Source organism: Rhamphochromis sp. 'chilingali' (assembly GCF_963969265.1).
Source record: "Rhamphochromis sp. 'chilingali' genome assembly, chromosome: 2".
NCBI classification, from domain to species: Eukaryota; Metazoa; Chordata; class Actinopteri; order Cichliformes; family Cichlidae; genus Rhamphochromis; species Rhamphochromis sp. 'chilingali'.
The window spans coordinates 44106994-44120598 of NC_137930.1; the positions used below are offsets into that span (position 1 = coordinate 44106994).

At 40.2% G+C, this 13605-nt stretch overlaps 1 protein-coding gene across 1 annotated transcript; it reads left to right on the top strand.

Moving 5' to 3' along the window:
* Nucleotides 1–2421: 2421 nt before the first annotated feature.
* LOC308384343 (hyaluronidase PH-20-like) lies at nt 2422–8565 on the top strand (the record flags this gene model as incomplete). The annotated part of the gene is given in 6 exon segments (XM_080862845.1): nt 2422–2523; nt 4785–5384; nt 5386–5542; nt 5546–5743; nt 7947–8036; nt 8143–8565. Coding segments are annotated over 5 exon segments (1449 nt in total). The 5' UTR covers nt 2422–2523; nt 4785–4803.
* Between the last annotated feature and the right edge of the window lie 5040 nt (nt 8566–13605).

Below are 13605 nucleotides of genomic sequence, written 5' to 3' on the forward strand. Positions count from 1 at the left end.
CACAATTTAAAATATACCCTTTCTTTTGTTATGTAAAAACAACATTTAAAATCTGTTGTTGTCTGTGAAGGTTCTCAGTCATCCAGGTCATCGTAGTCAAAGGAGCTTGCAAAGAAAAGCGTCTGGACTTCTTTAAGTTGCTTGAAGACGTTTCACCTTTCATCCGAGAAGCTTCTTCAGTTCTAAGGTCAACTGGTGGAGAGTCCCAGATATAAACCTAGTGGGAGTAACCCCCCACAGAGGGACAAAAGGACCCCCTGATGATCCTCTAATCGCCTGAGCCAAGGTGTGAAACTGGGTGTGGGTCCCAATCAGCCAGAGTTTCGGGTGTGTTCATTGTGAAACCAGGCCCCACCTTATCATGCGAATTCCTGAGGTCAGATGGCCCAGGATGTGAGTGGGCGTTAAGGCGTCTGGGAAGGGATCTCAAAACTGGATTATAGATGGCAGAGAGTTGGTGTCGTAAACCCCCGCCTCTGTTCAAAGATGGTCGCTCACAGTGGACATAGATGGCTTCTTTCACTCCTCTTTCAAACCATCTGTCCTCTCTGTCCAAAATGTGAACATTGGCATCCTCGAAAGAGTGTCCTTTGTCCTTAAGATGCAGATGGACTGCTGAGTCTTGTCCTGTGGAGGTGGCTCTTCTGTGTTGTGCCATGCGCTTGTGAAGTGGCTGTTTGGTCTCTCCAATGTAGAGGTCTGAGCATTCCTCGCTGCACTGTACAGCATACACCACATTGTTAAGTTTGTGTTTTGGCGTTTTGTCTTTCTATTGTAGCCAACCTTTACACGGAAGAAGTGGAAAGGAAGGCTCTTGGCTCTTTCAAAGGAACAGTACCCAGCCACTGGTACAGATATGTGGACGACACCTGGGTCAAAATCAAGACACAAGAAGTGGAATCCTTCACTGCGCACATTAACGCTGTGGATAAAAACATCAAGTTCACCAGGGAAGACACAAAGGACAACTGTTTGCCTTTCCTGGACTGCGCCGTGCACATTGAAGAGAACGGCAAACTCAACATCGAAGTTTACCAGAAGCCCACACACACGGACCAGTACCTCCACTTTGACTCCCATCACCCTCTGGAACACAAACTTGGAGTAATTAGGACCCTACACCACCGGGCAGAACATGTTCCCTCTAAGCCTGAAGGAAAAAAGAAGGAACACACACATGTAAAGTAAGCACTCAAAACGTGCAGCTATCCTAAATGGGCGTTCTTAAAGTCAGCAAAGAGGCACAGAAAAGAAGACCAGACACCAGCGAGGGAGGATAAGAAGGACAGACGCAACAACATTGTCATCCCCTATGTAGCCGGTGTATCAGAGAAACTCAGGAGAGTTTTCTCCAAGCATGACATCCCGGTGCATTTCAGACCCAGCAACACGCTCAGACAGAAACTGGTTCACCCGAAAGACAAATCGCCAAAACACAAACTTAACAATGTGGTGTATGCTGTACAGTGCAGCGAGGAATGCTCAGACCTCTACATTGGAGAGACCAAACAGCCACTTCACAAGCGCATGGCACAACACAGAAGAGCCACCTCCACAGGACAAGACTCAGCAGTCCATCTGCATCTTAAGGATAAAGGACACTCTTTCGAGGATGCCAATGTTCACATTTTGGACAGAGAGGACAGATGGTTTGAAAGAGGAGTGAAAGAAGCCATCTATGTCCACTGTGAGCGACCATCTTTGAACAGAGGCGGGGGTTTACGACACCAACTCTCTACCATCTATAATCCAGTTTTGAGATCCCTTCCCAGACGCCTTAACGCCCACTCACATCCTGGGCCATCTGACCTCAGGAATTCGCATGATAAGGTGGGGCCTGGTTTCACAATGAACACACCCGAAACTCTGGCTGATTGGGACCCACACCCAGTTTCACACCTTGGCTCAGGCGATTAGAGGATCATCAGGGGGTCCTTTTGTCCCTCTGTGGGGGGTTACTCCCACTAGGTTTATATCTGGGACTCTCCACCATTTGACCTTAGAACTGAAGAAGCTTCTCGGATGAAAGGTGAAACGTCTTCAAGCAACTTAAAGAAGTCCAGACGCTTTTCTTTGCAAAATCTGTTGTTATGAGTAAAGATCTTTGGTGAAACCAGCCATCTGGTCCATACATTTTATCACTTTGATAACTAACCTAAAGGTGGATTTCCTTCTTATTACATTTCCACAAACAAATGACCAAGTTCAAACACTCACATTCTTTGCGTGTCTGGACAGAGACTTTGTCTGCGAGTGGTAGCGGTAGGACAGATTGTTCTCAACCCAGAGGTTCCTCAGCTATCTTCCTCCAGGCAGTAAGGAGGGAACCTGGAACACATCAAGACAGCCCAAAAAGGAGGGAACACCTCAAGGAAGCAGATCATTCAGCTCTGACAAGCTACCACAATTGTTCCACCTATAATTCAAGCACTTGCAAGAGCTTATTTAACGAGGAGACTAACGGGTATTAATTACTCACTGAGGGCTTACTTTGGACCAAAACAAATTGGACCCGCAGAACAAGTAAGTACATAATTAATGAGACTTCATTTACCTGATTAACATGTTTATATTTAAAGTTTGATTGAGAGTTTAGTAGGGATTTATTATAGGGTCAAGTTTGCCAGCAGCTCTGAAATGCTTTCTACTTTAAATATAACTTGGCAAGAGTGTAGTGTTGAATAAATAGAACTCAAATAAAACTGTCATTATGTGGGTTAGGAAACATTTTCTAAGGTCAAGGTTTTTTTTAATAACTGTTAAAACTATGTTAATCCCAGGGATGGTCCTTGCAAAACTACACCCAGTTCACAAAATGCTTTAACACTGAAATGTAAATAAACACAGAATTTAATGATTTGCAAATCTCATGAACCCATATTTTATTCACAATAAAACAACAAACATATTAAATGTTTGAATTGAGAAGAAACACAATGTTAAAAAAATATTAACTCATTTTAAATTAGATTTTTTGTAAATTGTACTATAAAAAACAATTGGATGAACATTTGAAAACTAATCAGGTTAACCGGCAACAGACTATTGAAATTCATTATCATCAGGATGTCCTAAAAACTCCATGAAAAGCCTGCATTTGATCCAAAATGCTGCATTTGATCCAAAGGCTTAATTTCTTCTTAGGAGAGATGTAGATTTGAGGAATAGATGGTTAAAGAGCACTGACAGGTACTAGCAAGAGAGAGCATATTTCTTTCATACTGGCTTCTCTTTATTGGCTCCCTGTTAAATCCAGAATCAAATTTTAAATCCCTCCCCTCACATACAAAGTGTTTAAATAATCAGGCCTCATCTTACCTTAAAGACCTCATAATACCATTTCACCAAAGTAGAGCACTTCGCTCTGACACTGCAGGCTTACTAGTGGTTCCTAACGCAAGTACACACACACACACACACACACACACACACACACACACACACACACACACACACACACACACACACACACATTAGCCGCTTATCCTAACGCTAACCATCAAAAATGAATGCCTAATCCTAAACCTCAGCCTAAACCTAACCATAACCTAATTGGAAGCCTGACACTAAAACCACCTTTTGAGCCCAAACATTGCCTTCAAACTCGTAGGGATGGGCATTTTATCACCATAGGTGACTGCTAGTATAGTAAAGTAGAAGTAGAATACGAAACCTTTATATAAACAGCAGTCCATTTAACATTTATTTAGTTGTTGCAATCAACTCATTTAAATATTTCAGATCAACACAAACATTTTAATTATATTAAACAAAGGTAACCAAGGTAAATACAAAATACTTTCAAGTGATGATTTCATTTCTTAAGGATAAAAAGATATCCCCCTACAGCCTTTGGCAATTCAGAGTGGAAACATTTTGTTATTATCAATATTTCTTGTAACTTTGTAACTGTTCCAAGTGAATTGAGAACATCAGAGACATTAACTGTACCTACTGAGTAGCTACATTTCTGTTATACAACAAGGGAAGACCAAAGGGAAAGCCAAGCAATTGCTTAGTCAGCTCTTTTTCTTCAGTATATTGAGAACACAACACATCTTCTGCTAAAAAAAGAGCAAGTCATAAGGTTTCACTGCTGTCTGCAAAGCATGGGGAAAAAACTAAATCCTGGAGAAATCGCTTTGTGTGAAAAATAATCTTGAGCATTGAATCAATAAGATGCTCTAAAGACTTGCACCCTGCCATTACTTAACCCAACTTCTCTTACATTTACTAACAAGAATATGTATCATTAGTTCATCAAGTTTAATAAAACTAAAATTGAAAATTTGAAGAAAAAAAAAACTTTGTTGATGAAGATTTAGCAATTTTATTGTGTTTGTAACTGTATTTGCAACATTTGTAAATCTTCCAAAAGTTATTGTTTTGGAAGATTTTATAAGATGGAATTTTGTTTGGATATATGGTGTTATTAATAAGTGCTCTTATTAATGTAGCTTTATAAAAACTTTTGCTCCTGCAAAAGGAATTTAGTGTCTTTGCATGTGAGGCTAAATACTGAAGTCGTCACTTCGTGAACATGCAGGGGCAAGCCCGTCTTGTTGTCATGCATACAAAAGAAATGTTGGAATGTGGTAAGAACAAGAAAATGTTGGGAAAATTAAGAAATGATTTCATTAATGAAATTCCATCTTTTATACTTTGCCCCTTTTGAAGACAGAAAAAGAGCAATAAGTCTGGCATCAGCACAAATCTGTCCAAGCAAGATGAATATCAATATCAGGGCCTCAAACCTAACTGGTGTTTGTTTCCTTTTATGACAGATCTCATTCTTGTTACAAAATGTATGGAGTGAAACTGATCCATGAAACACAGCATTTTTTATTCCTGTTTGTCAGCGCAATGGCCCTGATATCCTCCTGTAGGTCCTTACCAAGGACAGACTACCCTATCCTTCCTGGCCATCACTTCATGTTCACGTGGAATGCTCCAACTGAACTGTGTAACATCCACTTTGGTATGCCCCTTGACCTCTCCTACTTCAGCTTTGTCAGCAGCACCCTGAAAACGGTGACCAACCAAAGCATCTCCATATTTTACATTGACCGCTTTGGCATCTTTCCCTATATTGACGAAGACACTGGAGAAATGCATGATGAAGATTTGCCGCAAATAACAGACATGCAGGACCACCATGACGATGCTGCAGATGACATCAAGCACTATATTCCCACCGATGGACCTGGCCTGGCTGTGCTTGACTTTGAAGAGTGGAGACCGCAGTGGATTCGAAACTGGGGAAGCAAATATATCTACAGAGAGGTTTCAATCGAAAAGGTCAAAAAGAAGAACACTTCACTTTCTGAAGATGAAGCAGAGGAAAGGGCAAAGATTGTGTTTGAAAGAGCAGCCAAGAGGTATTTTGTCCATCCAAATTGGGAAGAAACTGAGGCCAAAAAGACTTTGGGGTTACTACTTGTATCCTGACTGCTATAACTATGACTACAACCAGGACATGGTGGGCTTCACTGGAGAGTGTCCTGATATTGAGAAGCAGATGAATGAAAATCTTTTGTGGCTCTGAAAAGAGTCCACGGCACTCTTTCCTTCCATCTACCTGGAGTTGGTCCTCAAAGACTCCTGGAAAGCTCGTTTGTTTGTTCGCCATCGCATCCAGGAAGCCATGAGGGTATCAACCCTCCCCCAAAGCACCTATTCAATCCCTATCTATGCCTACATAAGACCTGTGTACAAGGACAGCGTTGATGACTATGTGTCAGAAGTAAGACATCACTGCTCAACACACAGTATTGTATTACCTTGAGAAACAATTTGTGCTCTGTGTGCCTCACCAATCCTTGATGGAATGAAAGGTATCTGCCATCCAACATAGAATTTAGGGATGAACTACTTTCTAAGTACAAGGCTCTCATTCACAGTAAACTTTGTTCACTAACATCTTCCAGCACTATAGCTTAGGCTTCAGGCTATTCAAAAAACTTTTTTTTTCAGGCAGATGTTTTCCTCATCTTTATTCATTCTAATGTCAAAGTAGACAGTGAATCATGGAAAGCTACTTTAGCAGAGCACAGAGTACATGGAAACAAACAATTATGTTTTTTGTTTGTTTGCTTTTGTTTTTTGTTCTTATGTTTCAATTTTTAAAAGCCTTCAAAAGTGAAACCAGTATTAATTGTCCTGAAGCTACATTCTTTGTTATCCTTATCTTTTATTAGAGTTAAAACTTTTATAGTATATTATTTACTCACTGGATTAAGCTAAAGCTTTAAGGGAACAACAATAAACATGGTTTGTTTACTTAATTTCCTATCAAATCTTCCATTATACTCAGGATTACACCCACGTTCCTGCACTCAGTCTTAAACAATGATTTCATAAAAACCTGTAACAATACATGACATTTAAAAACACACACACAAACACATGTTATCAGGGAATTAGGTAATTGCTACAAAGTATTTAGGGAATAGGCTTGTTTTAGTCTTATACATGAATAATGAGTTTCAACTATCAGTCAACATTACTCTGACTCTTTCTGTTCTGTTTGTGAGTCCTCTTCACACACTGAGGTTAATTATGGAGTTCCACAGGGTTCAGTGCTAGGACCAATTCTGTTTACATTATACATGCTTCCCTTAGGCAGCATCATTAGAAGACATAGCATACATTTTCACTGTTATGCCGATGACACCCAGCTCTATCTGTCCATGAAGCCAGATAGCACACACCAATTAGTTAGACTGCAGGAATGTCTTAAAGACATAAAGACCTGGATGGCCGCTAACTTTCTGCTTCTTAATTCAGATAAAACTGAGGTTATTGTACTCGGCCCTGAAAATCTTAGAAATATGGTATCTAACCAGATTCTTACTCTGGATGGTATTACCTTGGCCTCCAGTAACACTGTGAGGAACCTTGGAGTCATTTTTGACCAGGACATGTCCTTCAACGCACATATTAAACAAATATGTAAGACTGCTTTCTTCCATTTGCGCAACATCTCTAAAATTAGAAATATCCTGTCTCAGAGTGACGCTGAAAAACTAGTTCATGTATTTATTACTTCCAGGCTGGACGACTGTAACTCATTATTATCAGGATGTCCAAAAAACTCGCTGAAAAGCCTTCAGTTAATCCAAAATGCTGCAGCAAGAGTCCTGACAGGGACTAGAAAGAGAGAGCATATTTCTCCTGTTTTGGCTTACCTTCATTGGCTTCCTGTTAAATCCAGAATTGAATTCAAAATCCTGCTCCTCACATACAAGGTCTTAAATAATCAGGCCCCATCTTATCTTAATGACCTTGTAGTACCATATCACCCTATTAGAGCACTTCGCTCTCGCTCTGCAGGCCTACTTGTTGTTCCTAGAGTATTTAAAAGTAGAATGGGAGGGAGAGCCTTCAGTTTTCAGGCCCCTCTTCTGTGGAACCAGCTTCCAGTTTGGATTCGGGAGACAGACACTATCTCTACTTTTAAGATTAGGCTTAAAACTTTCCTTTTTGCTAAAGCATATAGTTAGGGCTGGACCAGGTGATCCTGAATCCTCCCTTAGTTATGCTGCAATAGACTTAGGCTGCCGGGGGATTCCCATGATGCATTGAGTTTTTCCTTTCCAGTCACCTTTCTCACTCACTATGTATTAACAGACCTCTCTGCATTGAATCATATCTGTTATTAACCTCTGTCTCTCTTCCACAGCATGTCTTTATCCTGTCTTCCTTCTCTCACCCCAACCGGTCGCAGCAGATGGCCGCCCCTCCCTGAGCCTGGTTCTGCCGGAGGTTTCTTCCTGTTAAAAGGGAGTTTTTCCTTCCCACTGTCGCCAAAGTGCTTGCTCATAGGGGGTCATATGATTGTTGGGTTTTTCTCTGTATCTATGAAGCGCCTTGAGGCGACTTTTGTTGTGATTTGGCGCTATATAAATAAAATTGAATTGAATTGAATTGAAAATTGAATTGTGCAGTTTGATCTGGTTAACACCACTGGAGAAGCTGCTGCTCTGGGTGCTGCTGGCGTCATATCTTGGGGAGACATGAATGTCACAGACACAGAGGTAGATTGTACTTTTGATAGGAAATTGGTTGCTTTTAGGTATCTTTCATGCAAGACTTCAATCATAACATTTTAATCAAATGTTCCAATATCCCACAACCCTGCAGGACTCTTGCTTTGATGCACAACATCACTTGGAGCAGGTTATAAACAGGTACATTGTGAATGTTTCCACTGCAACACGCCTCTGTGGTGATGCACTTTGCCAGGGCCAAGGTCGCTGTATAAGGAAGCACTGGGATGATGACGTGTTCCTTCATCTGCACTCATGTCACTACCAGATCAAGCAGCAACACCGGGGTGGACCTTTGACTGTGAGCGGTGGTCTCTCACAAGATGACATCAACTTGTTCGACAAAAACTTTGACTGCATGTGCTATACTGAAAAGCCATGCCGGTCGGTCATTACGCTCAATGTCATTCACGACGTAGTCATCAACACAAGGAACCGCACTGCTGATAGGACACACTCCATCCTCCATGTACATTTATATTTGTGTGTCTTGGTGTGGGTGTTTGTGAGTGAGTAAGTGAGTGTGTTTGCCTTTGCCTCCGGTGGATAGACGATCATAAGTTTGTTTAAAGGAACTTTTTATTTCATTTCAACAGCCTTCTTTCATAAAATATGTCTAAACTAAAAAAGGGTTAAAATGGACTTAACCTGTGTTTTTGTGATTACCTGTCAATTATATACCGATAATTGACACCAAAGATCAGAAAGAACTGGGTATATCCTGTGCCATGTTCCATAATGGCTCTTATCGTACCACAAGAGGTCACCACAGTAGGAGTTTTTACCAGCACAAAATTCACAACCAAATACTGCCTTATGCTATTATTATTAGGCATTTACACAATAAAAGCCTCCCAAAATTTAATCAATAAAAAATGCAACATTGTGATGCTAAAATTAACAACCTCAGGCCCTGCTACTGGCCCTCGCATTGGCTCTTATCTGCTGTGGTACTTAAAGCCAGCTGGTTAATAAAATAACTATGATAACAATTATCAGCTGCAACTAACATAATTTCTTTGTCACTGTACTAGTGAGTAGTGAATATAACATGCTTAGCATTAGGATTTTTGAACAATTTAGTGTCAGGTGTGTTTTAATAACAGACACAGGTGGTGCTCTTTCTATGACACCAACTTAAGCAACCCCCTTTTCTATCTGAAAAAAGAACATCATTTTATTTCCAAATCAAAATTTTTTGCACCTCTTAAAAAGATATGCATTACAAACAACTGGAATAAGCAAGACATTCAACTGAATTTTAATGAGGTCCAGAAAGGGCATTTTTCTTGCACTGAAAAATAAAGTTGCATGCAAAAATACGCATGCTAAAAATTCTACAATTCCATAAATGTTTCTGCCATAAAAAACAGAAAGAATTACTACTGTGGTATTTCAACCCTAAGTGTTAGAAAAGATGATCACTTATAATAGTGGGAGATTTGAGTTAAAAGTGCTCATATTTTACAGGAAAAGTTTAACTGGGATGCAGAGTGGAAGACTATTACCACACTCACATCCACATGTTAAACACAGGGCTACAGCTGGTTAGATTAGCTTACCATAAAGACTGGAAATAAGTGGAGACTAACCTGCCTCAATACAATGATTCAAAACGTTAAAGTGACAACAGGATGCATTGTCCGCTGTAAAAATGTGCTGTATTGTGGTATGTGCAGAGTGCAGTACTGAGACATTCACTCATTGTTTAGTTGTGTGAATAACTGAATTCCAGGGCACAGTGACATTTTATGTTAGAACACATGTTTGGCTTCTGTTCACGTCCTCTCATCTATATTCAGGAGTGGTCAGCATTCAGAAGAATTCAGTATCTGCCTGCCTGTTGTGGGCTGCATGAATATTTTATGTCTGGGTTCTCTTCCTGGTTTCTGCTGTGATTTAAAAGTTTAGCAACCATTTGAAATTCCGAGCTTTTTCCTTCTTTGTTTTGCTTTGTTTTTTTCTTTGATTCTTACACAGTTAATTAGAATGTGATCAGAAGTAAACTGCTGTAGAAAAACAATAGGCACTACTTTTTTATTACTTAGATTCAGATGAAATTACATAAAACAATACTGTCATCAGTCATCATACTTATCGGTGATTTGCATATCACCTTAATGTTGCAGCTAGATTATACACTGCTGGTTAGCTTTATATATAAAAATACATCTCATAGTTTTACTAAATTTGGATTTAAAGACTGTAAAAAAAAAAGAAAAAAGAAAAAAGAAAAAGGAACAACTAAACCAGGGGTCCTGTTCTCCTCTTCACTGGTATCTCAGCACTGGTGTACTTATCTTACAGGTGCGTCTTTAACATTTGAACTAGAGCTCCTTAACAGCTGACAGACATTAATGATCAAAAACATAATACTGAATCACAGTGTAACAGCTGTCCTCTGAAATCTAGCTAAGTGACCTTACAATTACATGCACAGACATAATCAAAGGATTGGGTACATAACTACTTTGCAGCTTTGTGCAGTGATTTACACAGTCAGACAAATTCTGCGACTATTTTAGTCATTTTAAAAAGTAAACAAATACATCCAACACTGTTAACTAAACCTCAGCATAGGGTTAGGTGTAGAGGGGAAAGTTGAACAAGACAGATGAACATAATTTCGTCACTCTTTGGTGATACCATTTCCACCGTGAGGCCTCACTGTACATGTATAAACTGTCAAAAAAGAACTGATCCACAGTCTCTTCCTGGTAGAGCCGTCACCCTTTGTGCTTTGGCAGTCTGGTCCCAGCCTGGCCCAGCTTGGCTCAGCTCAGCTGCCTGTATAATCTGTTCTGTCAGATGGAAACTGTCGTCCGGGGGTAATAAGAGCTTTATTGTCCTGATTCTTCTGCTTTGTTGGGGATTGCAGAGCATTTCTAGGTCACTGGCTGTGACTGAATGTTCTGCTGACCATACTGATGCTTCACTGAGGAAACGCACTCACTTCCCATGCTGATCCTACCCCACCCTTTCACCCAGCACTTTTGGGGGAACACAATTAGAAATCCAGGTTCTGCAGCCAGATTGCAATTTACCAAAGGATCACAGCTTCTGTTTTCTGTCAGAGCAGATATATTATGGATACTGACGCACAATTAATAGGCTCTTTCATTGTGATAATTGGGCAGAAAGGCCCCATGATCATTTCCCCCACTTTTCTCCTCGTAATTATCTTCTTTCACCCTGTTCTCTTTCAGATAGGTTAAGCACACATTAATGTTCCCACGTTAGATTTGGATGCTACAACCAGAGGTATCAGTTATTCCTGATGATCGTAAGCTATTTAGCAGTATCTTGCATGTAAAAATGTGAACCTAATATATAACACTGAAACTGTAGCTAAATGAAATGTTTTTGTTAAAAACTGGAGCCAAAGTTCAGCTAAAAGATTACAAATTGTGTTGCAGTGGTCACTAAGTCAGATTAGGCAATTATCAAGTCATAAAATTTTGGCTGTTCCTGACTGAGACCCAAAAAGTTACCTGTCTTTCACAAGGTATGAGGTCCTATAGGAGGCTGTGATAAAAACTGATGCAGTTTTTATGCAGTTTGTGTGGTACAGACTGTGTGATATTATTTGATTTCACAGATCAGTCTAGCTGTCAAGATTAATGCTCTTTTGATTTGTTAAAGCAAGCAACAACCTGCAGGCTCCCAAAATGAGTCATTCTCCATAGACTTGGATGTCAAAATGTCATCTTTACTACGTTTGTGGTCTTATGTGGTATTTTTTTCACTCTCGGTCTGAAAGTCTCCATTTTTTTCTTTCTTTCGCAATCCCAGAAGCCCATTCTGCCTTGATTAGTGCACATAATCTCACTATTGTGACACCTCTAGCTAAACTCTTCCCAGGCGTCTGCTATAACCAGCTTTGTTGAAGCATGTACCAAGGAATTATGCAAATGTGTTCCATGGGAAAAAACATACCAAAAGAAAGCCTGCCAATAAGGCATATCAGGCAGTGGGAGAAAGTCTCTTTGGCCTTTGCAACTTTGCAAATGTTTTACATATGAAGCAAAAGCTTTAATACTCCAAAGGAAAGAGGAAGCCCCGGAAAGCATAACATGGTCTCTCTTTGTGTATTGTCATTCAAAGCAGCAAGTGGTCCTGAGGAAATAATGAAACAATTAGATTTAACACAGCCTAAAACAAGAATTCAGATTGTTGAACAAAACACCGTCTGCATACATATTTCAGTGTCCAGAAAATATTCCTTTTAGCACGATTAGTGTAACCAACAGGTTCTTATGATAAGAGCATGGTGGAACCTGGGCTATTAGTGTTAATGTACAAAACAAATACAGTTAAACATTCATCGATCCATCCATTCATTCTCTTCTACTTATCCAATTCAGGGTCGTGGTGGGGCAAGAGCCATGCCATAGGGAATGAGGTAGGGTACACCCTGGGCAAGTTGTTAGGCAGTTGCAGGGCCAACAGAGAGAGAGCGAAAGGCATTGATACATACATTCACACCTAAGAGCAATTTAGAATTAACATACTGTAATCCTTAGATCAGACCTTCCCAAAGTGTGGGGCCCGCCCCCTAGGGGGGGCACAGAGCCATAGCAGGGGGGGCGCGGGATGAAAAGGGGGGGAGAAAAAAACAAAACGCTTGGACACTGCTAGCACGGGTGCCTACAGAAACACAAAGCAGGAGATGAAGCATCGCTGAATATGTTTCCAAACCAACTTCATTGTAAGCCAAAGACTAGAAAATATGGTGAAGCATATCTTCCCTTTGGCTTCACCTGCACAAGTGCCAAGGTAGGTCTCCCCTGCAGAATTGGTTTTCCCTTCGTCGGGAGCAGCGCTGGGCTCTTCAAATCACGGACAAACAGTATCCCACATTCTTGATTTTTAGTTCACAAACACTTGTTGTAATGCCTAAACTACTCCTGACATTTTGGAGATATACATAGTATACTATACTTTATACAGTAAAGTTACAGCTGGATACAAATAATATCAGGCTGATCCTGCCACGATTTGTTCCTCCGGTTCAAATCACAGACAAACAGTATCCCACGGTTGTTTATGTTTTTAAACCCATTTTGCACAGAGAGGCATTTTTTTGAAAAATGTATTGATAGCAATGTTGAATATTATTACACAGGAAAAAAAACAACTACACGTAAAATAATTTCACCGTGACGCCTCTGCCTTTGTAAATGGAGGGACAGTAATTGCTTGTGTATATGTAAGCGTGTAAAACCTGCAGATAGTCAGATTAACAGTATTTTGTCTCTATCTGCCATTCTGCAATTCATCTCATGTAAACAGTAACGTGGCGCACAGCGTGACGTGAAAAAAGGCACATACCTTTGACGTTGCGTGACGAACTCTGTATTCCTCGTCCACACGTAAACGCAAAAAAGGAGTTTTAAAAAATCTCAGTTTTCGGTGATTCGAAACGTCGTTTACGTGTGGACAAAACAGCTGCGTTTTCAAAAATACCAGTGTAGGTGCAGACGTTAGCGTAAAAGAGTTAGTAGTTTATTTTATTACGACATGTAATTTATTGCTGATTACTTGTATTTGCTTAATT